Source organism: Vidua chalybeata, chromosome 3, assembly GCF_026979565.1.
Source record: "Vidua chalybeata isolate OUT-0048 chromosome 3, bVidCha1 merged haplotype, whole genome shotgun sequence".
Lineage (NCBI taxonomy): Eukaryota > Metazoa > Chordata > Aves > Passeriformes > Viduidae > Vidua > Vidua chalybeata.
The window spans coordinates 69,435,001-69,458,394 of NC_071532.1; the positions used below are offsets into that span (position 1 = coordinate 69,435,001).

The window sequence follows — 23,394 nt, forward strand, 5'->3', positions numbered from 1 at the left end:
GTGCAATAACCTGGCCCTTCGGTAGGAAAAGAGGGGGGTGGACACAGTGTGCTACGAGATAGAAGAGCCTTGAGTTAAGGGTGGAAATGACTGGAGGAACCTCTATCTCCAGTGGTGTGTGTTTTATGTCCCCAACAACAAGGTACCTACAGTTCAAGAGCTCTGTCTGGTTTCACAGCGGCAGATGTGCGACAGAAGCTCTGCATCTGCTATAAAGAACTGCCAATCCTGAGAACGGGAATGGACAGGATTAGTGAGTTGGAGCCGATAAGGCTCCCTGTTGTCAGTTGTTGATAGACAGCCGCTTACCGATGGAACTATATGGTGAATCGCGGCTCCTCTTGCAGCGCTGTGACCTGCCTCATTTTTGTCTGCAAGCAAGGCAAGTCCGTTCTCCCCCTTGAGTTTTTTGGAAAGGTGGGGTTCCCCTCCCCCCACCCTCTTCCCACTGCCCCTGGCAGTGCACTCCCTAAAAATGGACATTGAGCAAGAAAATGTCCCTCCCGATGGCAGTGGAAGCACCGGCGCTTAGATGGAAACTGCCTTGGAGCTGAGTCCTTTGGAGGCACAGCGGTCGAGGCGGCCATATTGTCTTTGGGCTTGTTTGGGGTTTCCTCCATCATCAGGTGTGGCTTTTGTGTGCATTCCTCAATGATCTGATGGAGGGTCGGGGGTGGCGAAACTGGCAATGCTAGGATGATCCTTTTGCACACTTCGTTGGCGTTCATAGATACCACTTCTAGGACCAGCTTGTCCTGGAGTTCGGATCCCTCCACACACCTCTCAACTGCTGCCCGGACACGGTGTACAAAATCTACAAAAGGCTCCGCAACAGATTGTTTAACTGCTGTGTAGGGTACCATCAGCTCCTTGGTGGCCATGGCCAGGAACGCGTGCTCTGCTGCACCCCTGGACATGTCCAACACAGCAGTTGGAATTCCCCTAGCCTGGATCTGCCCTTCACTCCATTCTCTTTCACCAATAAGATGATTTAAAGTTATTGGTTCTTCCACAAAATCAAGGCTATATGGTCCCTCCAAGATTTTGGGAGGCAGATTTGCTGCCAATCTTTTCCACTTCTTCTCCCACAATTTGTATTTAGATGGGAGAAGCAAGCAGCTGAACAGACGTTTAAGGTCTGCTGGCACCATTGCTTTAGATGTTAAAGTCACTTTTAAAATGCCCTTAAAGAATGGGCTTTTCGGGCTGAAATCTCTTAATGTTTTGCAGATCTCTTTGATTGACTCATAGGGAAGGGGTTTCCATTTAGGGTTCTCCCCTTCCCTGGTGTAGGAGGCTGGTGTTGAAAGCAGCTGCTCGATTTCGCAATCCTGTTCCAAGCCCTCCCCCCCCACCCCCCAGATCCCTGGGGACCATGGGGACGCGGAGGTGGGGCACGGGGGACAGGATCGTGGACTTCCCATTCCTGAGACTGAGGGGCGGAAACGACAGAGCCCTCCCTGGTGGGAGAGGGCGAGACCGATGACGCGGCAGGGAGAGCATGCAAGGAAGGAACGCCCACATGAGGAGAAACAAGGGGAGGGGGAGCAAATGGATCCCTGGAGGAGGCAGCACCCATGCCCACAGGGAAGCAGAAGGGGTTTGGGTCAAAGGCGGGGAAGGGAAGAAAGGGATTATGAGAAGAGAAGTGCCCACAGGCCTCCGCCCCCATCTTGTGAGGACAAAGGCGTTGCAGTTTCTCACCACGTGGTCGGCGGGGCTTCCTCAGGGGGCAAAGAAAAGGGTTTAGGGAGGCAAAACTGTGTGGGGTAGCAACTGTACAAAGCCCACCACCAGCAGCCACTCACGCTGTGCACCACACATCCCCTTCCCACAGGATCATGGCTAGCCCACCCCAGTGAAGGAAAGCACCAGTCGGGTCTGCCCCAGCCACTGATACTCACCAAACTGGCGTCTTCGCAAACAAAACCGCAGCCAAGGTCCTCGCTCTCGGAAACGGCTTCTCTTTGTCGCTCTCGACCGTGAGAAGTTACACTTCCGTCCCTTGCGGACGCAGCAGGACAAATGTCCATGTGCTCTTTCGAGGGTGATGGAGTTTTCACTGACTAACTTTGTGAAGCCCACGCTCCAGTTTTCAGTCCTGCGTGAGGCACTCTTCCGCACGGAAACGGCGGCTTGGCTCGCAGCTTGGCGGTGGTGTGTCTTTCCGCACGGCTTCGGAGTGCCCAACGGTGAATCTCCACCTGTGTCATGGAGCCGACTAACATTTATTAAAACCCCAACTGAACCAACCCGGCATGCAACAGTGATGTATTTACACTGCATTGTTATATTGTAGTTTGCTACTAATTCATCATTCATAAGAATGAAGAAAACCTTAAATGTGTTTTCCAAGACCATTTAAAGCATGCTAGAAAAGCAAATCACTGTCCTTTCTGTGTGTTCACTACTAAAAGAAAGGAGATCCAAAAGACAGTAAAGCTCAGGACAATTTCAAACAATAAATCCAATAGGATTCAATAAACATTAGATTAAAAACATTCCATAGGCTGGCATACTTGGTTACCTGTATGACTAATGATGTTTGAGGAGATTACCAGGAAAGGAAATTGAATTTCACTGTTCTTGGAATTGTTTGTTTTTTACTGTTCTTGAATTTCACTGCCCTGTTCTCTTACAGTTTTCACTCTCCCCCACCTTTTTTTTTTTAAGGCATTACTGAACAATCAAAATCCAAAGTCATCTCTTTGCTGAGTTTTGGTTTTAGCTTCCTAGTGGTGCAATGTTTTTGGGTCAGTTTCTGTGGAATTATTGACTGTTGGAGTATTTCTCAAACTCATGATTCTTCGGGGAGGGAAGTGCAAGCTAAATTTTTATCTGTATATATAATAGTTCATGACCATCTAATTTTCTTCTTTATTTCTATGGAGAAGTTCTGCTACATTTTCAAATCTACACATGAGCAGCAAGGATTTGGATCTGTCAATAGCAGATGTGTGAGGAAAGGATATTGTTTCAACATAAGGATGGAAGGAATTACTTGTGGTCCTTCTTGGAAGGAATTTGGCAAAGCTAAGGAAGTTTGTCCAATAGAAATTCTGAGGGATGAAGAACAAAGTTATACCATTCCTGTGTTCTTCCTATTGTTACTTCCTGTCTTCCCACAAAAGCTTCATCCTTTCTGTGATGTTTCCATTGAAAATATCCAATAGAGTCTAGAGAGACACCACATTACTACTCTGAAATTGAGTGGCGTATGTAATCAATTCCATTTCAGCTGTTGAATTTAAAATAAAATGACCATTCTTTGAATGGAGCTCAGATTGATTCCTTTTGTAAACTAGAAAGAAAACCAGGAAAAAAACTGTAAGTGGTGTTATGTTGCAGTAAACTTTACACAAAGTATTTTGAAGATGAGTGAAGAGAGCAAAGTGCTTGCATTGCAGAGCTGATGGCACCAGTGTTGTCTTTTCATCCAGGTTGTTTAAAAACCTTATGAAGGATGAGTGGGGCTCCAAATCCATTCTTTTTACTGCTCTTGACATAGTCTGAATCATATCTTTTAACTCTGGAGAAAGTAGTTTACCAAAATGTCTTCTATTCTGTGATTTCCCTGCATTCCTTCTGGCATAAGCTTCACTTCCATTAAAATACACCTCTTTTTCTCTAGACAGAGTTGAATTTTCCTTGACAGTCAACTGCATTCATGAACTGGGCTGCTGTACCTGCAACAGGGAACATGTGGCCCTATTCTGTGACACTGTGTATGATGTTTTGGGAATTCTGAACTCTTATGGATAAGTCCTCAGGAAACCTACATGTTCCTACATGAAATTCTGATTTCAGGAAAATGAAGGAGAACATTCATTAAGTGATTGGTTGGATGTCCTGAGTAATTTTCTGAACTAAGTGAATTACAAATATTTTTTATTTATTTCTTCAAGTAATATGTAGAAATTTTGAGCTTGAGCAATTAGACTCAAAGTAAAATTAAATAGTCTTGAAGGGCTAAAGCTGTGCCTTTTTGATAAACAAGTTACTACACCAGAAAAGGGTAAATTAAGTTTCACCAAATTTCTGATCTGTAGCCCTACAGAGCTCTTCTGGGAAAGCTCTTCTGAGAAGAACTCTTCTGATACACAGCATAATCTATTGGACTATTTTATACTTGAATGAATTGGACAGGTCAGAGCATGTGTTCTACCTTGCTGTGGAATGAGCAATCAAATGATTGCACCCAGAATTTACATCATGTTATACACTTAGTCTGCCTAAACAGTAGGAAAGATTTTAGCTTTATCAATCCATCTCTTTTCCCTGTATTCATCCTAAACAGATGGCCTTTGTGTTGACTTTTTAAAAGCAGAACACATCCCTACAAAAAGTGTTGACGTAATACCTCCTTAGGAAAAAAAAGACACTGCAGAACTACTGCAAAATGTGTTTAAAGGGTGTGGAATCACTTGCACGTGCATTTGTCACCTGCAAGTAATGGGTCATCCCCTGGGCAATACCCAGTCGTGGGGATACCGGAGAAGAAGAAAACAGCACTTTGGAAGATGCTGATGCAGAGTGGAAAACTAAAAGTACAGTGGAAGTTTGTTTTCTCTCAATGTGTGGTTGCTCCTGCTCATCCTGAGTACCTATGAGCAACCAGGCTTCTCAAAAACATATTGAGGAGTGGAAAACAGTGGGAAGAGAGGTTATGAATTGGCTGCCTTTGGTCTCTTTTGGGATGCTGTTTTCAAGCACTAATTCTGGCAATCCTTTCTTTTCTTCCCTCATCTCTGAACCTTTTTAAAATGGAGCTCAACTGTCAAAAGAGAAGAGAAGCAGTTGAGAGCACTTCATTTTTCATCTAACTTTCTTTCTCCTCAGACTTACATCTCAGAAACCTCAGCACTGGTCAGGCATAAAGGCAGCAATGAGAATAAGACAGCTTGGATAGTGTTTGCTGCTCTTATGCTGGCAGGCTGCATGATTTTCTGGAAAATCAGTTCACTGTTGCCATTTCCCCCTTATATAAAACAGTAGGGAATAAATTTAACAGGAGATGTTGATTGCTTTCAAATTTTCTGATGAAAAGTGCTACCTAAGAGCTAGACACTGTATCATTTCATGAATACTACTGAATCCATAATAATTTTTCTTCCTCTGTCATTTTGGGATGCAGAGGAATATTGCCTGGTTTCCTCATTTCTCATTTCTTTCCCCAGTGCTCAGGACCTCAGGCCACTGATGTTAAGCAGGAGATGCTTTTCATAGATCAGATTAAAGGCTGGTGAGGTAACAGAGCCTCATGCAAGCATCCCGCTGTGCTCTTGAAACTGGAATTTCATTCCTGGTAGTGATCTGTATAGCCTTACATTTACCTTAAAAGTATTTTTATATATATTTGGAAAGAAGGGGGGGTAATATTAATACTAAATTCTCACTAACATATAATGCTCAATATGTCACTAAATGGTATTTAATATAATAAGGATTCTTCTAAATAGTTGTTGTGTCATTCTCCTAAGATGTTTTATAAACTCTTAGAGGAAGAGGTACAATTGTTCACAAATGTTTCACCAAGCTTGTATTAAGTCAGTTAAAATTGCCTTGGAGAGTAGAGTTGCACTAAAAAGAGGGAGGAGAGGTGGAAAAAAGAAACCCCAAAACAGGGTCCTGCTCAGTTTAGAGTTTCAGGCAAGAGAGGAAAAGGTCTAGTTATCCAGAGCCAGCTGCATTGTTAAAAGTTCATACTATCACTTTGACATTTAGAGTAGGACTCTGTGTCTTTGTAAATTCCTCTTCGTATTACCAGTGTAGGTCTCTGAGCTCAGACCATTTCACAAACCATAACATTTTTGAGTGAGTGATTGATCTGTATTATGTGTCTTAGCCATCAGAAGAATCTTGGGATGTTGCTTGTATAAACTGTAATACAATCTGATCCTGGGCATTTAGTTACAGACTTTCATAGACCTATTGGCGATACTCAGTCCTCCTGGATTTGGGAATAAGGCTTATCTGATACCTTAAAAAAAAAAAAAAAAGGCAGTGGGGGGGTGAGGGTTGTTGTTAATAAAAAAGAAAGAGCCCCTCATTTTCTCTGTTCCCCCCCTTAAATAACTCAACACATGTGGTAACACTGTAGGATCATTGTCCTTTTAGTTCCTTCAAAGCTCATATTGCTACAATATTTCTTTGGTGTCTAGTTTCCTAAAGGGCAATGTGATTTTTTTTTTTCAGGCTGTTTTTGTAGGTCTTGCAAATTAACCCATATGCATTGCGAGAAAAAACATGACTTTTAATCAGCACCATTTCTAAAGTTAGCGCTTGCTGTGTGTATATGAATATGTATATGAACCAGTGTTTTAAAAAATGAAAACACAACCTTTCTGCTTGTACTCAAAACTAGCATACAAATGTGGTTTTATTATCAAATAAAGCATGCCTAAATGTTAGAATATCTTTCCGTTAGGGCTTTTATCATTTGACTTCTTGTCTTCAGTTACAAGAATGATAAAAATTGAAACTAAATATTTTAATTCAATGAGTACTACATTGAATTTTAGGAAGCAAAAAGAGGAATCAGATACAGACTCATATGCATAGGAAATTAAACATTCAAGAAATTAAAACTTTGTGAGCAACCAGAGGTAGCCTTAAGGTGTGCTTATTTTAAATGCCTGCATTTAATTTTACAATAAATCTGAGAATTTTGTTCCAATTAATACAGTTCATGTGCACAACTTCAAATTTTACAGTAGTTCCAGGGAGACTGTGGACTACTTGTTTTACATTCTGGATCAAGTTCAGATTTTTAGGCTTCGCTTGAATAAAATAAAAAGCCTGAACCCTGAAGATAATACAGATTGATAAATCTGATTTAAACATTCCCGTGTTGCAGACTTTCAGTGTATGTGGTACAGCTGAGCCTCAGGCCATGCACTAAATACATCCACAGTGCATTCCCAGGGCACCTGAATACCAAATGATTGCGTTTGAAAGGTTACCTTTCTATGGATTCTGATTTTTCTGTATTAGCCACGAAGATTAGAATTTTAACAGCTCCCAAGGAGAGGTATTGTGAAGTATTTACTTGGCAGGAAAAAAACAAAACAAAACAAAGCCCAGATGAGGTACTGTCTCATATTCATGAACTGGGATTTATTAGCTCTGTGAACGTCCTTGTGAGAATACACTCTATAGTTCACACTGTAGGAAAAACAAGTCTTGTTTTTCATTTATATTAACTTAAAACTTTGATAGAAGAGTTACTGTAGTAGAGGTTTTAGCAGAGACATATCACAGAATATATCTCAGTAAGTCCTGAAGTCTTTCACGATAAGCTTTCTTCGTCGTTTATCTCTCTGGAAATCTGGCAGTAGTTTTGTTAGTCAATTTGGTGATGATTAAAGATGTAAGGCTTTTTCTCCTTTTCTTTTACAGGTTGTAGAACTCATTTCAAGTGCTATTGGTGACTTAGTTCAAGGGATATATTATGAAAACTCAAAATCATCTGAGGTAAGAATTTCACTAGATTTATGTACCCTAGGCATTTGGTGATATTAATGTGTGACTACTGTAGATACGATGACTTTCTCACCTGTTTAAAAGGAGGGAGAGGGCAGAAGAGTTGTTAGTCCTAGTGGGTTTCAGCAGTAACATCATTATGACACCTGTAAGCTCTGATAGAAGTTTCTGGAAACACTCAAGGAAGAACTATTTTGTTTTTGTGAGTGCTTAATAGAATACTGTCATGTGTCGTTACCAGGAACTCTAGGCACATCTTACTATAGGCTTTCCAAATGCTTCCAGAGGTTCCTAGCCAAGCTTCTGTTAGAGGTATTCATTACAATGTTGTCTACATCATTAATATTTTCATGTCAAACCTCTTGTTTCCAAGCCCAAAGAAGTTTACAGAATGTTCTTCCAGAATTTATAACATGTCCTTTCTTCTGAGTTTTGTCCTGGAGTGCTAGGAGTATAGTCCTGTGTTCTTCTCCATCAGAAGTCACTATGCACATATTTCAGAAGTCAGCATGGGCCAAGGTAATAGCTGCCAGCATTTCACAACAAATAATCTTGTATTTCGTCAAAGGCAATTGCAGATATTCTGTGTTATTGTTTGGCAAAAACAGTAATGAAAATTGGTCAAATTAGATGTAGGCATTTTTCTCTTTACTAGAATATTGAAGGGAATTTCTAGAGGCCATTCTTGAAGTAGGCTTGCATGTTGGAGCAAAAAAGCGGTTTTATTAATTTTCATATTTTCACTTACTTTCACACTAGAGTTTTTTTCCATTTTTTCATTTTATTGCATGTCTTAACATTTGCAATAAAATCAGTAATTTAAAGTTGCCGTGACCGCTACAGGTTTTATCATAGCAAGTTTTCAGTCACTGATGAGCACTGTGTATATGTGAGTATTGATCTTGAAGTCCACTGAGGTAGATAGATTCACTTCTAGTGGTGCCGTCTCCTGTGCCTTGGAGACCTGAATATTATGCTTCAGCAGGTGTTGTGCACTGAAACTGCAGCTCTGGTTTATTATTGCAGTGTTGTCATACGTAACAAAATTGATACCATGGTAAAAAGCTGTTATGGGCTGCTGCTACAGTAGATACCTGCTGTGATGCCTCTGCACCAAGCAAACCACAGTGGGCAAGTGGAGAGTGCCACTGGATAACAGCACTGTGTTCTGGAGGGTGCTGCTCCCCTGGACACTCTGTGTCCCTCCTGCTCTGCAGCAGCAAAGTCATGTCACTAAAACTAACCTCGCTGAGGTTAGTTTTGACTGAAACCAGTTAGAAAGGGAATGATCACACTGCTGAGCTGAAGCCTCCAGCAGGACTTCAGTAATGCACTCAGGAGCTGCCTGGGCCCACAGTTTCCTGGGATGCACGGAAAGGATGGCATGCCTGGAGTGTCCTCTGGCACCTCTCATGAGTGGATCCTGGGTGGAAGCATGGCAGGAGGACAGCATTGGGAATTTGGTGGTGTTTCTGCATCTGCTGTGTTTAACCTGTGTATAAAATTACCTCAGCCTTCAGCGTTGCTCCCAAAGACTGTGCTCAGGGCTATATGTTAAAATAGATGACATCTTTGAGATTTTTGCCAAGAATGGTTGAAATGTTGTTCTCCGTATTCCAGCAGGTTTCTAAATATAAGTAGGTTGCAGGTATATTTTAAAAACACTCATCTATTTTCTGCTTTTTCATGTGTAGAGGTAAAGCTCTACAGGTTCATCTCAGCAATGAAACTGCATTTTATTGGAACCATGGTCCCTCTATAAATGGGAAATCTTGGACTCATTTGGGTTCCTGCCACTGCAGAAGATCTTTATCTTTTCTTTCTGAATCATTCTTTTTTGTATTTTCTGTTGCCTTACTGAAGCCCTCCATGTGTGTGGATTGCAAAGGGAAGTGTGAGATAAACTAAGCACAGCTGCATGACATTTACCCTGCTCTGGCCGAGTTACAAATAGCAAAGACTTATTTTGTTTCAGTGACTATTTCTGTCTAAGGAGAGTTGAAAGTACACTGTACCCTTCCTAAGGGGAACCCAGTTAACTCAAAACACAATTAGCGTGGTGGCGTAATAGAGACACTTACATGACAGTGTCTGAAGTTCAGCCTTTAGAATGGGTAGTGTGTGGCTTCTCATGAGACCTACAATAAGGTGTGGCATCTGCTTTAATTTTTTCTATCTAGTTCTCTGAGAAATTTAGTTCCATCTTGCACTGAGACATATCCCTGCTGCTCTCCTCGCACTTTTCTGCTGAGGCAGTTTCCTATTCATGTCCTGAACATTTCTTTAGCAAAGATTGGCAAATAGACTAGTTCAGTTGTTGGTCTGTCTTATTGGTGTCCTTTGTGCATCTTCCCTCCTTCCCTAATTGCAATTTGATTGAAACAAAATTGTGAACTACATTTCCCAGAGGTAAGACAAATGCTTTAATCTGCTCCACGACTAAATCTCAAATGTCAGACTTATTTTTCGTTTTTGGAATAGGGCATAGGGATGCTAGTAATGGTATTTTCATTGCTGGGAATGTCTTAAATTTGGAAAAGGAGAAGGATGTCTTCTCACCTTGGTTTTTTTTTCCCTGAGGCAAGAAAACTGTACTTCATTTGTTAAATGTCCTTAATGCAGTTGTTTTAAAGCTCTTTAGTACCATAAAGTAAACTAACTTAGCACCAAGTTGTTTTGAACTTTGCTGAATGGTAGACAAAAATATCTCTGCAAAGTTAACCAAAGTTAACCTTTCTTCTCTGAGACCCTAAGTTTGTGTTTGAAAAAAAAAAAAAAAAAAAAAAAAAGTTTCAGTCTTCTTCATTTGGATAACCCAGTAGGAAAGTTCAAAGAATCATTTGACCAAACAAGACTGACCTGGTTTACTCCTGAATACATATAATGGATATAATTATTTGACAGCTCCATTACCACTTTTTTTTCCTCTGCACAGCCACGTGCAATCCTACAGCTGTCCCATTTTAGTACATTCTGTTTGATCATGCTTCATCTTTTCTGCATAGGTAAATCATTAGATCTGTGTGAAACCAGGAAAGAAAAAGCAAATATTTAACTTTTCGTCATTATTTGAAGTGACAATACAAACTACGAAGTGTAGGCTTTGACACAGCCTGAAGGTTAAGGCTTATCATTCATGTTCAAAGTAACAAACAGCTGCTGTGGTTTAAGGTATAACATTAGCAATATTAAGCTTATATGTTCAACTATAACCTGGACCTGAAAGGGATGATATGATAAACTATTGCAGTTTTCTGTGCTAAATCCCCTCTCAGTCCAAAATTCTGCAAGTGAAGGACATTCTTCCCAGTTCCCATTTGCCTCCCCTAAATCTAGGTCTAATTTGGGAGTAAAAATTTTGCCTTAGTGAGTGCAAAGTTGAAAATTGTCTAGTCTGGCCTTCAGTTGTGATTGTAGTTATCTATTTTTAACAGAAAAAACTCATTGCTCTGAGTCTCTGTTTCCAACTTTTAGGAGCCTGAAGGCTTCTAAAATGTTTGCTTACTCAGAGAATACTGTCAAATTTATAACCCCCCTCTGTTTTAATATTCCAGATCATTTAACAAACTAAGGGGGGGGTTACTTTAATATTCCTGTCAATTCACTGAACAGGGGAAAGAGATACAAGGAAGCTCAAGGCCAAACAGCAGACTCAAGAGAGGGACTTCAGTGTGTTGGCTTTTGTGCTTAACCTTCCAGAATGCTCTTGTAATCTTAAAGCATAAGGGACTTTCAAGGGAAATAACTTGGTGGGTTTTGGCGATATTTTTCTTTTCTTCAGAATATGTAGCTGATGATAAATATGCATTAGCAAAGTTCATTATAGTGTCAACATAGGGCTATTATGTAAGACAGGACCATTCCCAACATGTTCCACTGATGGCCAGAAGAGCAGTTAGGAATTTAAAGGCATTACTAGCAAGTACTCATTGTATCAAATAGTGAATTAACAGGTACTTATTTTAGACCACTGTAGGGTTTTTTAACAAAAATGAGTTTATTTTCTGGGAAAGGATGGGCTACATGCAGCGAGCTGTGCTAACACTTCTTTGATGTTTGATCCCTGGCCCTGCTTTGAGGAGTAATGTTTTGGAATACTGCACATATCCATCAACTGACTGCTATGAGTCTGTATTATAAGTAATGGATTCATTTATAACTTTACTATAGGACTTGAATCAAATGTATTTTGAGTTATGTAAACCACCTTTTAGCAGGGCAGCAGAGCCAGAGTTTTCACTTTTTTTAAACAAATGTTTTTGTTGCAAGACTAAAGAAAAGCATAAAATATGGAATTTGAGTAAAGAGCATCTGTGAAAAGAATAGGAAAATGTGTTGGGGAAAAAAAGCATAGCTAGAAAAAAGGCCAATGTTATTTATTTACTGCTTTTGTTCTTTTAAATACTAAGTTTTTCCGGAGAGATTTAAAAGTAACAGATGTGAAGAGATATTTATCTTTATGATAAGTTTACAAACTTTTCTTTTAAAACCAGGTGTTGTCTTTTTTACAGTGTCATGATAAAAGTAGTCAGTAGCTTGCTTTATTGACCCATTTGCAGACACCCATGTTCCTCCAAAAGCAGTGAAGACGGATATTAATAGACCAATAAAACATGCCCTGTCATGTTCAGCAAGCATGAATACATCTGCTGAAAGCTTATGTGAACCATGTGTGAAATGTTTTACAGGGTCTTGCTGCTGGTAGAGTGATTCATAGTTGCACTGGATTTTATTTATGTAAAATAGAAGTTCTTGAACTACCTAATTTAAAACTTTGAATATGCAATGTAAAATTATTTCTATGTGTTTCTGTGGATTATTTGCCCATTGAAAGCTGAACTAATGTTTGATATAAATGATTCAGACGTTTGGATCATTTTGTGCAACAGCAGATGGTTAAGAAAGAGCTGCCATGGTATGGAAATCAATGATGGGCTCTGTTACAAACTATAGCTGAAGTTTAAAGTCTCCGACTTCTGCTCCTTCTTGGTTTTGCAAATGGGTTTGTGCACTTTTAAGACATGTTTTTCATTCATATTTCCTTAATACGTTTTCAGCTGAGTCTCATATAAGAATCTTTTTTGGTGAGATAAATCAAACTGTGCTATTGTACGTGTTGCTTTTGTACTGGGGATCCTTGATACTGTCAGTGAGAGCTGCCCTTCCTGGTGGTTATGATTGCATATTTTGTCCCACAGTTTAATTTTCTAAAAGTTTGTTGTTCCCTGAGGTGATTGTTTTAAACAGGTTTAAATTATGGAAGTAGTTTAATAAAAGAAAATCTCAACTAGACAATTTCTAACAAAGCAGTAACTGACCTTGCCAATAGTAAAATGGGAGCACCCTCAGCTGTTCTTCATTTCCCATTGGAAATGATGATCGACAGAGCTGGATTTGGATATTTTCCCTGTGCACTCATGCTGACATTGTGCAAACTGTCTCTGGAGTTGGCTGTTTTCTTCCAGTGATGGTGAGGGGTTCAGCTCTCTTTAGCTCTCTTCATCCACCACTTCCTGCCCCCTGATAGCATCAGGGGTGCTTGTGATCTGCATCCATTTCTTGGTGACAGAATTTATGAATGAGGTCAGTTCACAGGCATTAGTTAATCAAATGTCTGAGCACTGCCAACTACAACTGGAATTCATTTGACTTTCGAGAGATTTTTATAAGAAAATCTTAGGAGTCTTTTGGGCTAGCTAATGTCCACTTTTATACTCACTGCTGACAAAGCAAAACAAAGCTTACAAAGCAGAGAAAATTTCTCTAAAAGTAGTAAGAGCTGTCGTGATATCAGATTTTACAGCCTTTGTGGTCTAGAAGTAGTTTGGGTTTTCCCTTGATGTTGTTTAAATAGTGTTTAGATATTGTCCTGAATACCCTTGTAAGAATGTGGTGTGGTTGGCAGACACTTTAGGTATAACATGAGAGTTAAGCTTGGGAAAAATGTCATTGTTGGAAAATTTTGCTGAAGAAAGGATGTGTCTACCTCTGTCTTAAGCAGCAGAAGCTTTAGGGGTATGTGGTCATAAGAAGTTATTTAATTAAAATCAGCTATATTCTGGCATGCAAATTCATATGCTAAAGCACATCCATATGGACATAATACTTTTTTACGACTGGCTTGTTTCTGTAGCCGAGAGATTTACAATACTTATGTTTTTAAGATTTCAATCTTCAAATATATATTCAATTCTTGTGGGTTTTTTGAAGTTAGATGCTCATTTTAGGTACTTGAATCTTTTACTTAATGTTCATGTAGTGGACAGTAACTTTTTCTGCCATAATTTTCAATCTTGTTAATGAAATTGAAACTTGTTTAGGAATAAAATTTTGTAATAAATCATATAATTAATTTTCTTGTATACATTGAGTTGCAATGACTGCTTAAGCTTCTTCAGTTCCTTCAATTGATATTGGATAATGTCTGCACTTCTCTTGCTGCTCAAAGGCTACAGAAAGCAATCATTATCAATTTATGGGTCTTCTGAAAGATTTTGTTAACTTCAAAATTGTTTCAGGATACCTTTCTAGAGTATTTTTTTCTTATTTGATGTAAAACAAACGATTATAAAAATCACTGCCAATTTTCAGTATCATCCAGCGAATTTTAGTAAGTACTGTTTTTTCACTGAGCAGATTGGTTGTTAAGGAAAAGATTGTGTTTCGTCTTCCAACAGCTCCTGATTTTAAATTGAAAATAAATTGACCTATATCTAAATGGAAAAAAAGAGACTTGATATATGGGAAACTACTTGAATTAAATGCTCATTTTGACATTTTGCCAGTCATGGGAATTTGCACATGCTCTGGGCTGAGTTAAAATATTAAAACAAAAATACAGAAACAGAGGAAAGTTTAGGCTTGACTTTGTAAGTTGTCATATGCATAATAGCAAACATGTGGTTTCACTGTTCTTCACTTTCCTTGTATAACTTAATAGCATGTCTGAAAGCAAAGGCATTTTGATACAGCTCTGTGTTACTTGGCATTGCAGAATTCTCCTACTTTTTCCATTAGTCTCAAATTATCCTCTCCCTTGTAACACAGCACTTCTGGGTGATATCCATAAGGGAGAAAAATTAGAGCTGAACGGATGGATTCTATTTCATTTGTTACTGATTTCATGACAGATAATACCTTGCTAGAAAACTACAGGGTCACACAGAATTACTTCTTGCTCATTTCTAAGTAATTTAATTGACATCACTTCGAAGGAAAAGGTTTGTTGTATATGAGGGGTTTTTATATTACTCTGTTAAAGAATATATTTAGGCTTAGTATATGTTACAGATTAGCTGAACTGAGAAATTACAAAATTTTAAACATTTTTGTGCTTTAATTTTTTTCCCTATAGCTTCTCATTATTGATTTTATTTTTTCTAAGCAAAGCAACTGTGATCTTTTCTGGTTTTGGGGGTTCCCCCCTGCCCTTAGAGAGTACCTAAAGGCATGACGGTATGTGAGACAGATTAAAGTAATGTCTAGCTTTGAAGATATGAGCGAATTAGTAGCATATTAACACCTTATGAGTCAAAGGAATGGCAGCTGAATTTGGATTTTGGGAGAAAGTATTTGATTTGTGTTAATTAAAACACTGTGGAGAGTAATCCAAATAAATACTTGGGATACAAAAGATTTTTGAGACAGGTTGCGCATCTCTGACCTTACAGTCAAGGTGGTAAAGTTCAGTAGAGGCATAACTGACATGCCTCTATCGGCCCCCGAGAAAGTTAATTAATCCCTAACACTTCAAAATTTCAACTTTATTTATTTTTTAATTCTTTCAGTCGCCCCTCACCCTTAATATGGGAGCAGAAGAGGTACAAGTCCTCTGTCACAACCCTTCATTTTTTCAGTGCAGTCTATAAGAATTTTCAACATCTGTTATAATTAGTTTTTTTTCTTGACTATTAAGGAGAAATTGTAGGGACTTCTCAAGTTTGTTTGGGATTGTTGGTTCTTGGTAACTGGGAAGGGGCTGAAGTGCAGGTGTACTCTGGGGGGGGGGTGGGGGGGTTGCTTTTTGGGGTTTGTTTTGGAGTTTTGGCTGTGGGGCTTTTTTTCTCCCCAGTCCCTCATGAGGGCTATAGTTGGCTGTTAATGTTCAGTGTCATGATACAGTAATTTTAAAAATATTTATATTGAATCTGTTGGCAGCTCCACATATTTTGCATTGTACTTTTTGAGAAGAAAATGGAAAAGGTTTTTGTTTGAAACTGCCAATATATTTATTCTGATACTTTCCTTTATATCCAAATAAAAGAATTTATTTGGCACCATGGCACCCAGAGTTTTGTTTGCTTTGTTACATACCACATGTTACTCACCCATGCCACACTATTAACTTCTGTGAGCTTAACACGTGCAGTTTTGGTGTTTTCACGTTAGCTTTTGTTTAATTTTCAGGAGAACTGCCTCACAGATGACATTGGCATATCTAGGTGGAAGGAGCAGGTTTTCCTGTCACACAGTGCCTTGCTGGCCAAGAGCTGCCAGGCTGCAATGGAGCTAGCAAAGCACAGCGCTGAGATCGAGGACATGGCATTCCAGTATGGGAAGCATATGTCTATGAGTCATAAGGTACACCTTTTCCTTTTGTTCTGGGAGCTTAAATATAGAAGGAAAGGCTTGTAAGATGTGTTGCTCATGAGCTTTGTCGTATCCTGCATGACTTAGGCTGTAGACTTTAGCCAGCAGGTGAGTGTTGAGAAATTTGACTGCTGTATGGAGTGAGGTGTTTGCAGAAACTGTTGGTATGAACAGGGCTTGTGAACTACCAAAATCACACTCCTGGCAATGGAGCTCATTACATTAAAGGCTCTGTTAACTCCCTTCTAGCACATCTTTCTGCACCAGCTTAAAACTTTACCTTCTCTGCTCCTTCATTATTCCTAAACCCACTGTCCCATTAACAGGAGTTGCAGGAGGAAACATGTCGTGTTTGAATGGAACGGATCCACATTCATGTTGAATTGGAAGGGATCCACAAGGATCATGGAGTCCAACTCCCAGCCCTGCACAGGACCATCCCCGACTGTCACACCCTGTGCCTGAGAGCATTGTCCAAACACTTCTGAACTCTCTCAGGCTTGGTGTTGTGACAACTTCCCTGGGGAGCCTGTTCCAATGACAAACCACTCTCTGGGTGAAGAACCTTTTCTGATATCCAACCTAACCCTCCCCTGACACAGCTTCAGGCCATTCCCTCAGGCCCTGTCACTGGCCACCACAGAGAAGAGATCAGTGCCTGCTGCTCCTCTTCCCCTCACGAGGATGTTGACAACTGCAATGAGGTCTCCCCTCAGTCTCCTCCAGGCTGAACAGACCAAGTGACCTCAGCCACTCCTCATACAGCTTCCCCTCAAGGCCCTTCATCATCTTTGTAGCCTTATTTGTACACTCTATAATAGTTTAATGCCTTTCTTATATTTTGGTGCCCAAAACTGCACTCGGGACTACAGATGAGTCCACCCCAGAGCAGAGCAGATCAGGACAATTCCCTCCCTTGCCCAGCTGGCAATGCTGTGCCTGGTGCCCCCCAGGACACCGCTGGCCCTCCTGGCTGCTAGGGCACTGCTGGCTCATGCTCAACTTGTCATCAGCCAGGATCTCCAGGACCCTTTGTGTAGCACTGCTTTCCAGCCTCTCATTGCCCAGTCTGTACATAATGTGTTGGGTCTTGGCTGCCGCCATGCAGAGATTTGTGCTGTGAGGCTCAATTGTCTGCAGCAACGCGGACTGAGCCATATCCCCTCTGAATAACCTGCTGTGGAGGGAACTTCCATAGAGGGCAGCTAGAAGACAAGGAGGGAGGTCACCATATATGGACAGGAGCATCCTACACCTCTACAGCAATAAGATTTCCTGGACAAGGTCTCTGACCTCCAGTAGAAGACATTGAGTCTGCAGCTAGAGTTAGTCCAGAGGAGAACACAGATCTGCTTCTGCTGTATTGCATCATTTGTGAGGTTAGATGTAGCTTGAGACAGGCAGACAGACCTCCCATCTGCTTAAACTGAGTTGATTTATGCAGTTTCTAGTTCCTACAGGAGAAGGAAGTGGTTTTATAAAGCACAGTTCTACTGCCACAGGAATGCCACTATATGCTATTACTAGGTACAATTCTACCAGTAAATTACTTCAAGTGCAGTTATATCCTTAATATTTTGTATATGCTTTAATATTAATATATTCACCATTGACACATAGTTGTGTATTAAGGATTGCATAATTTTCATAGAAAGCTCCTAGCTATGTAGCATTTGCTTTGTCAGAAGAAAGGTCATCCTGTATGTGCTTCCTCAGGTACTCAAAAGTAGAATGTAGTACTCTGCACAGATTAAAACCTGATCTTCTTCCCACCAAAGACTGGATCGTTCTCTCCTTTATATTTTTTCTGTTTCTTGCCACTCCACAGTCTCCTACCTGGCTGTGTCCCATGGCTTGCCCAGCTCTGCAAGCTGTCCTTTATCTGTGTCTTTGCAGACTCTACATGCTTCTCTTTTCCACATCTTTCCACCACTGCAAGGCTTTCAACATCTTTCTATCCCTCCCCCAAACTTGAAAAAGTGCAACCAGAGTACAAGTGTCAAAGTAGGAAGTGGTGAGTAGGTGTAGAATCAGGATGTGGACCTCAGTTTGAGGAGTGGGTGGATATGTATAGACTGTTCCTGGGAACTGAATGTGTGTGTGTTCTTCTTTTCCAGCTACATTCGGACCTGCAGCCATTTGTTAAAGAAACTTCTAGTGACACCATGGCCTTCAGTTTGAATTCTGCTCCTGCAATTCTTCACCAGGAATTCTGTGGAAGGGAGGCATGGCTTAAACAGATTAGAGAGGTAAAATAAAGCACTGTTTAGAATTTCCTGGTTTTGCCATTTGTTTATTTCTTCCTATCTATACTTTCAATCTGCACAGGAACAAAAATTAACAAGAGGTTTCCTTATGCTCTGCAGTGCTTAATACCTCTCTCATCCACACTTTAAACAAGGGGAAAATTAGGGACCTGACAGTCATGTTCTGTCAGACTTCTGTATATCAGTGTGACAGGCAGATTCATTTGCGTGGAGCATATGTGTGTTCCTCTGCACTGCTTGTGCAGTCCCATGTCTTAGTAAAGCTACTTTCACTGGCAGCTTAAAGCAGAGAACTTCAACCATCACAGTGGTTGAAAGGTAGGCACACATTTCCTTCTGCCAGAATCATGCTGGGAGTAGTAATTTTCAATGGAAGGGAAAAGATCTGTGGGGCTTGGCTTTCTGACCACCACAAAATAGTTTTGAGATCTAGCTGTCTGATATCTTTGTTCTTAATTCTCTTGTTTACCTACTTTTTCCCTCTAATTTTTACATGAGGAAGGCAATAAGAATAAAATAACTACGTGGTAACTGTCATGTACCACAAGAGGATTCAAGTCCATGAATAGCTCCCTGGATGTTGCTGAAGCACAAATAGATAACTGTAGAAGACAGCAAGAAGGGAAAGGGGGAGGGAAGCACCAAAATGGCCAAAATTAAGCATTCTGTTGAGTTCCCACATCAGTTGGACATGTTTTGTCTGTCTAAACAACAGTGATGACTGCCGTTTGGAAATTCATGCTTGTTGTTATACAGTTTGTTCGAAAGGCTGCTGCCTTCAATAAGAAGCTGGCTCTGTACAAGCAAATTCATTCAAGATGTGCTTGCTTATGACTCCTTTCTTTGCTGGTTTGAAAGCAGGAATCAGGTACAGGATGTGGAGTCTAAACCTCTGGCTAGTTCTGCGTTCTAACCTGCCTTCACATACTGCGCACAAGAGGCATGGTCTCTTCAGCCATGAAATTTTGGGAGGTGTATGCAGCATCTACAGTCCTACAGTGGTATAGAGTGGGGGAATCTTAAAATGAAGCAATCCTATTGTCACTTTGAAATTAGGGACTAATAGTTCATAAAGCATGATGAGGATTTTTGGAACTCAACAATCTCAACACAAGGCTCATATGTGAGTTGAATGTAAATGGATTTGGATTATTGCAGTTGGAGAATAATGGCATTTCCACAGCACAGTGTATAAAAGCTTTGAAACAATTTCCCATCTGCAGAATCTAGAGGAGGTTGCAGGACTCCAGGAGTGCCGTCTGTCTGCTTACTAAATTTACATACCAAAACTGGGCATTATGGAAACAATGAAGCAGTTCTGTGTGAAAAGGGTGGGGTTGCCAAGTGACATGCACTATGCAAAAGTATTTGCTACCTACTATTACTACTGTACTTCATACATTTATTTATTATACATAAACTTTATACATGGTATTTACTATGCTACCGCTACTACCAGTTGCAATATGGAACACCTAGTCCAGGAGCCTTTCTTGACTTGTGTTGGTTTAGAGAGGAAAGTTATCTTTGATTAACTACATGCTATCATCCACGGTCACATTCACTATGAGACATTCAGTGTAGGCCAAGCACTCAAACCTGAGAGTTCCTCATGTTGGCAGTGCTTGTAAGGGTGCAATTTCATGTAATGTCATTTGTATGGTTTTAATAGGTAAAGCACATGCACTGCACTCAGGCCCTGTCAGAAGCTTAACCAGTTGAGCAAGTCTGATGTAAAAGGTAAAAAAACCATCTGTGTGTCTGAGATGAGGGTCAGAAAACATTAGAGAGCCAAAGTACTACTGTGAGGATAAAAAAAAGGGAAAAAAGCAATGGTTGTAGTAAAAAAGGCTTAGGAGATAGATTGTGTGAGGTTGCTGCCTGGAGGAGCACAACAGCCATTGACTTGAATGCTTGACAGGAGCAGATCATGAGAAAATATTCTTGCTGTCGGTAATGAGAGTAAGTACAGGAGGAGGCACACTGAGCAGACCTTTCCTGCTATTGCTGCAGCTGAAAAGCATCTTCCTCAAACACATTGTCAGATTCTGTGCTGCAATGTGAATCTGCACTTGTTAAGGAACATCTTTCTGGTGTTCTAATATACAATATAGCTACTAGATATATTTTGAAGAAGCTGTAAGATCCAATCAGGTGAATAAAAATTGACAAATAAAAGAAGATGGGAATATACAAATAAGGAAGCAGTAATTGGCAGTGATTTTGCTACTCCCAAATGCTATCAGGCTGTCATCTTAACATGCATTCCAGAAAAGCTGGCTCTTGAGAAGACTAAAGAGAGAAGCAAAGGGGTTTTGTGGATCAATCCCCTTTATCCTTCAGAGGAATCAGTTCTGTTATATACTGTTCTCCTTCATGTTCAGTTTGTTTAGTCTCTTATCATTTCTTTTCTCTATTTTTTTTCCCTCCTTTAAAAAAATTAATTCATTTTACAAGTCTGGGCCAGCTTGGCAACATCTCTTTGAAGTTGTGCTTGCCACATGCTTGCCACCATGCTTCCTCTTCAGTGCAGGTCTCAGCTCTTCTCGTTATTCCAGTTGGTCTGCTCCTTTGGGCTGATCTTTGAAGTCCCCACAGAGGACATGGAGAGGTAGTGGTCCTAATCTACACCTTTTCAGGAGACACATTGCAGAAGAAATGAGATTTAGGGTCTTCCCTTGAGGAAGCTAGAGAGAAAGAAACAGGTTATTTTTTTTTCCTCAATGAATCTGGAAAAAGAAGAGCTGGAGTTGGATGAAGTGATAATGGCACATCCAGATCAGATCTCAGGGAAGGGTTTTCAGGTTGTTTAAGTGAGAAAGACATCTTCTAGATCATTCTGTGACAAAATTCAGGAAGTTGGACAACATATTTGCCTGCATCTGGGCAAGAAGAAATTTAAAATTTATTTGTATTTCTTTCTCAATGTCTTAAGAGTTACAGGTTGTATTTATCTGTCACTTACTCAAAAGGTGGTGCTGATACTTAAATCAAAAGCACCTCCAGTCTGGTAACAGCTCTGACAGGGTCCAACAGCCCTTTTGGGAGCTCTAGACTATTGCCTCATGCAAGCCAGTGTAGGTATACAGAGAGTTCTCTTTAAAGAAAGTAAATCCTATTATTGCTGATAAGAAGTAGAGTTTATTACAGAATCTCATGGGAGAGATTAATTAATGCAAACAGCAAGATTTCTTAAGACCGAAACATTTTGGATTCACCAAATGTTTAACTACAAGTCATAATAAAAAAAACTAAAAATTACACTGAGTATCTGCAGCTCTCATCTGAAACAGAACCATGTTGTGTAAGCTGGTAACACATTTGGTTGTATTTTAGGGTTTTCTGTATCACATTCCTAAAGAAAGTAAGAAATGTTCAAAGTAGTAGCTCATTTAATTGCATTCTTTATTCTTGCAGCTCTAGTTTGTAGTATGTATTGTCTGATAAAAAATCTCTTTCTTTTTAAGGCACAAGGAAAAGGAAACATTGTGGACTATAAGAAGGTTGGTAAATTACATATATATCTCAATTTTAATATTTTTTAAAAATATTTGCAAGAACATTCTTGACAGTTGAGAGAAACTTCCTTATTAAAGCTAGGTTGTAAGTTGGATGTGTGTATATGAAGGGCAGGAGAATGGCTTGTGCAATTTCTTGATTTTAAAAAGCCAATAATAGACAGCATTGCTGTAACTATACAATGTAGCTATTTAATAATAGTATTTTAATATTGTATCTAGTAATAGTAATTTAATAATATAGTTATTGAAAAATCATTTCTACTGTCATTTCTCCCATTTACTTCCCCAAACTCGATTTTCAAGCCAGGCTTCTGATGGCTTTTGCTGTCTCTTTTTTCCTGGAGTCACTTGCAGATTAGATCCTATCAGTGGTCTCTCTCTATTGGTAGAGAGTACACTGCTAATTTTTTTTTTAAATCTCTTCTTAGTTCCATGCCATCCATTAAAATAATTTGGTTTCTTCCATTCCCCACTACAATTTCTAGCTTTACAGCACTGTATTTGCTATCTCCCTCTAATAAAGGCAGACCTGAACTAAGTAGCTTTACTGGAAGTACCTGGGACACCTTGAAACTCTTAAAGGACTGCAGGAGATGGCTGACAAGGTTCCCCTGGTTAAATACTGGAGCACAGCACGCTTGTGGTGGAGAGAGATGACACTGTGTTCCCAGCTCACTGAACATGAGCCTGACTTGTTCTGAGTTTTAAGCAGATCATGAAGTCCAGTCAGTTATCTCCAGCATCAGTAGGAAATAATACATAAATTACTGAGCCACATGCATGATTGAGAGCTGCTTCTTGAAGTGGGGCCTGAAGAGTGTTACAGCTCTGACTGATTGCTGCTCATATGGAAGCGACACAAGTACGGGTCAGATTATTGTAATTATTCTGTATTATGAAAAATTGCAATTTGGATTATTAAAAAACCTCTCTGCCCTTCCTTCTTAAAATGGCAGAAGGATCTCAACTTACTTTGCCATTTAAAATCTTTGTGCTTTTAGGATGTTCTCTACATCAGTCACAATTGTATCAGTTTTCTTTCTTCTGAATCACCACTGAGAGCACCAGATTTATTCTTCAGATGTGTCTCAGGGACACTCTTGTGAATGTCTAAGCTAGGTTACTTTTGCAAGTCCAGAATGAGTTTTCTCCTTTTAATTGTTATAATTGTGATCCACGGTTGTCATTTCCACAAATCCACAGAATGTAATTTCCATACTTGGAAAAAAAAAAGGCAAAGGGGAAAGAAAAGCATCTAAATTCGCTTTCCTAAATCAAACATTTGTCAGACTATTCTGTATTTTGACTGAAGTTATTTCAGATCTTGGATCCTTCACATGAAATTTAAAAACTTACATTATGCTTAGGCAACTTGGACACTTGAATAAAAGGTAAAGAAGGAGAGAAAGCCCTTCAAGTTTTGGATTTTGAGCAATTGACTTCTGTCAGAAGGCACATGATTTTTGCTGGATTTGGGTAATTATCTCTTGCACAAGCAAAGATATTATGAGGTGAATGATAGTGGAAAATTGTGC

At 39.8% G+C, this 23,394-nt stretch overlaps 1 protein-coding gene across 3 annotated transcripts in view; it reads left to right on the plus strand.

Moving 5' to 3' along the window:
- Positions 1 to 23,394, plus strand: part of PDSS2 (decaprenyl diphosphate synthase subunit 2) — a 118,040-nt gene that overhangs the window by 84,484 nt on the left and 10,162 nt on the right. For 2 of the 3 annotated variants that reach the window (XM_053939307.1, XM_053939309.1), the window contains 4 exons: positions 7,399 to 7,473; positions 15,889 to 16,062; positions 18,189 to 18,320; positions 21,806 to 21,841. In XM_053939307.1, the coding sequence (XP_053795282.1) occupies positions 7,399 to 7,473; positions 15,889 to 16,062; positions 18,189 to 18,320; positions 21,806 to 21,841 (417 nt within the window). The remainder of the gene's footprint in view (positions 1 to 7,398; positions 7,474 to 15,888; positions 16,063 to 18,188; positions 18,321 to 21,805; positions 21,842 to 23,394) is intronic. The other variant, XM_053939308.1, reaches the window with a different exon arrangement.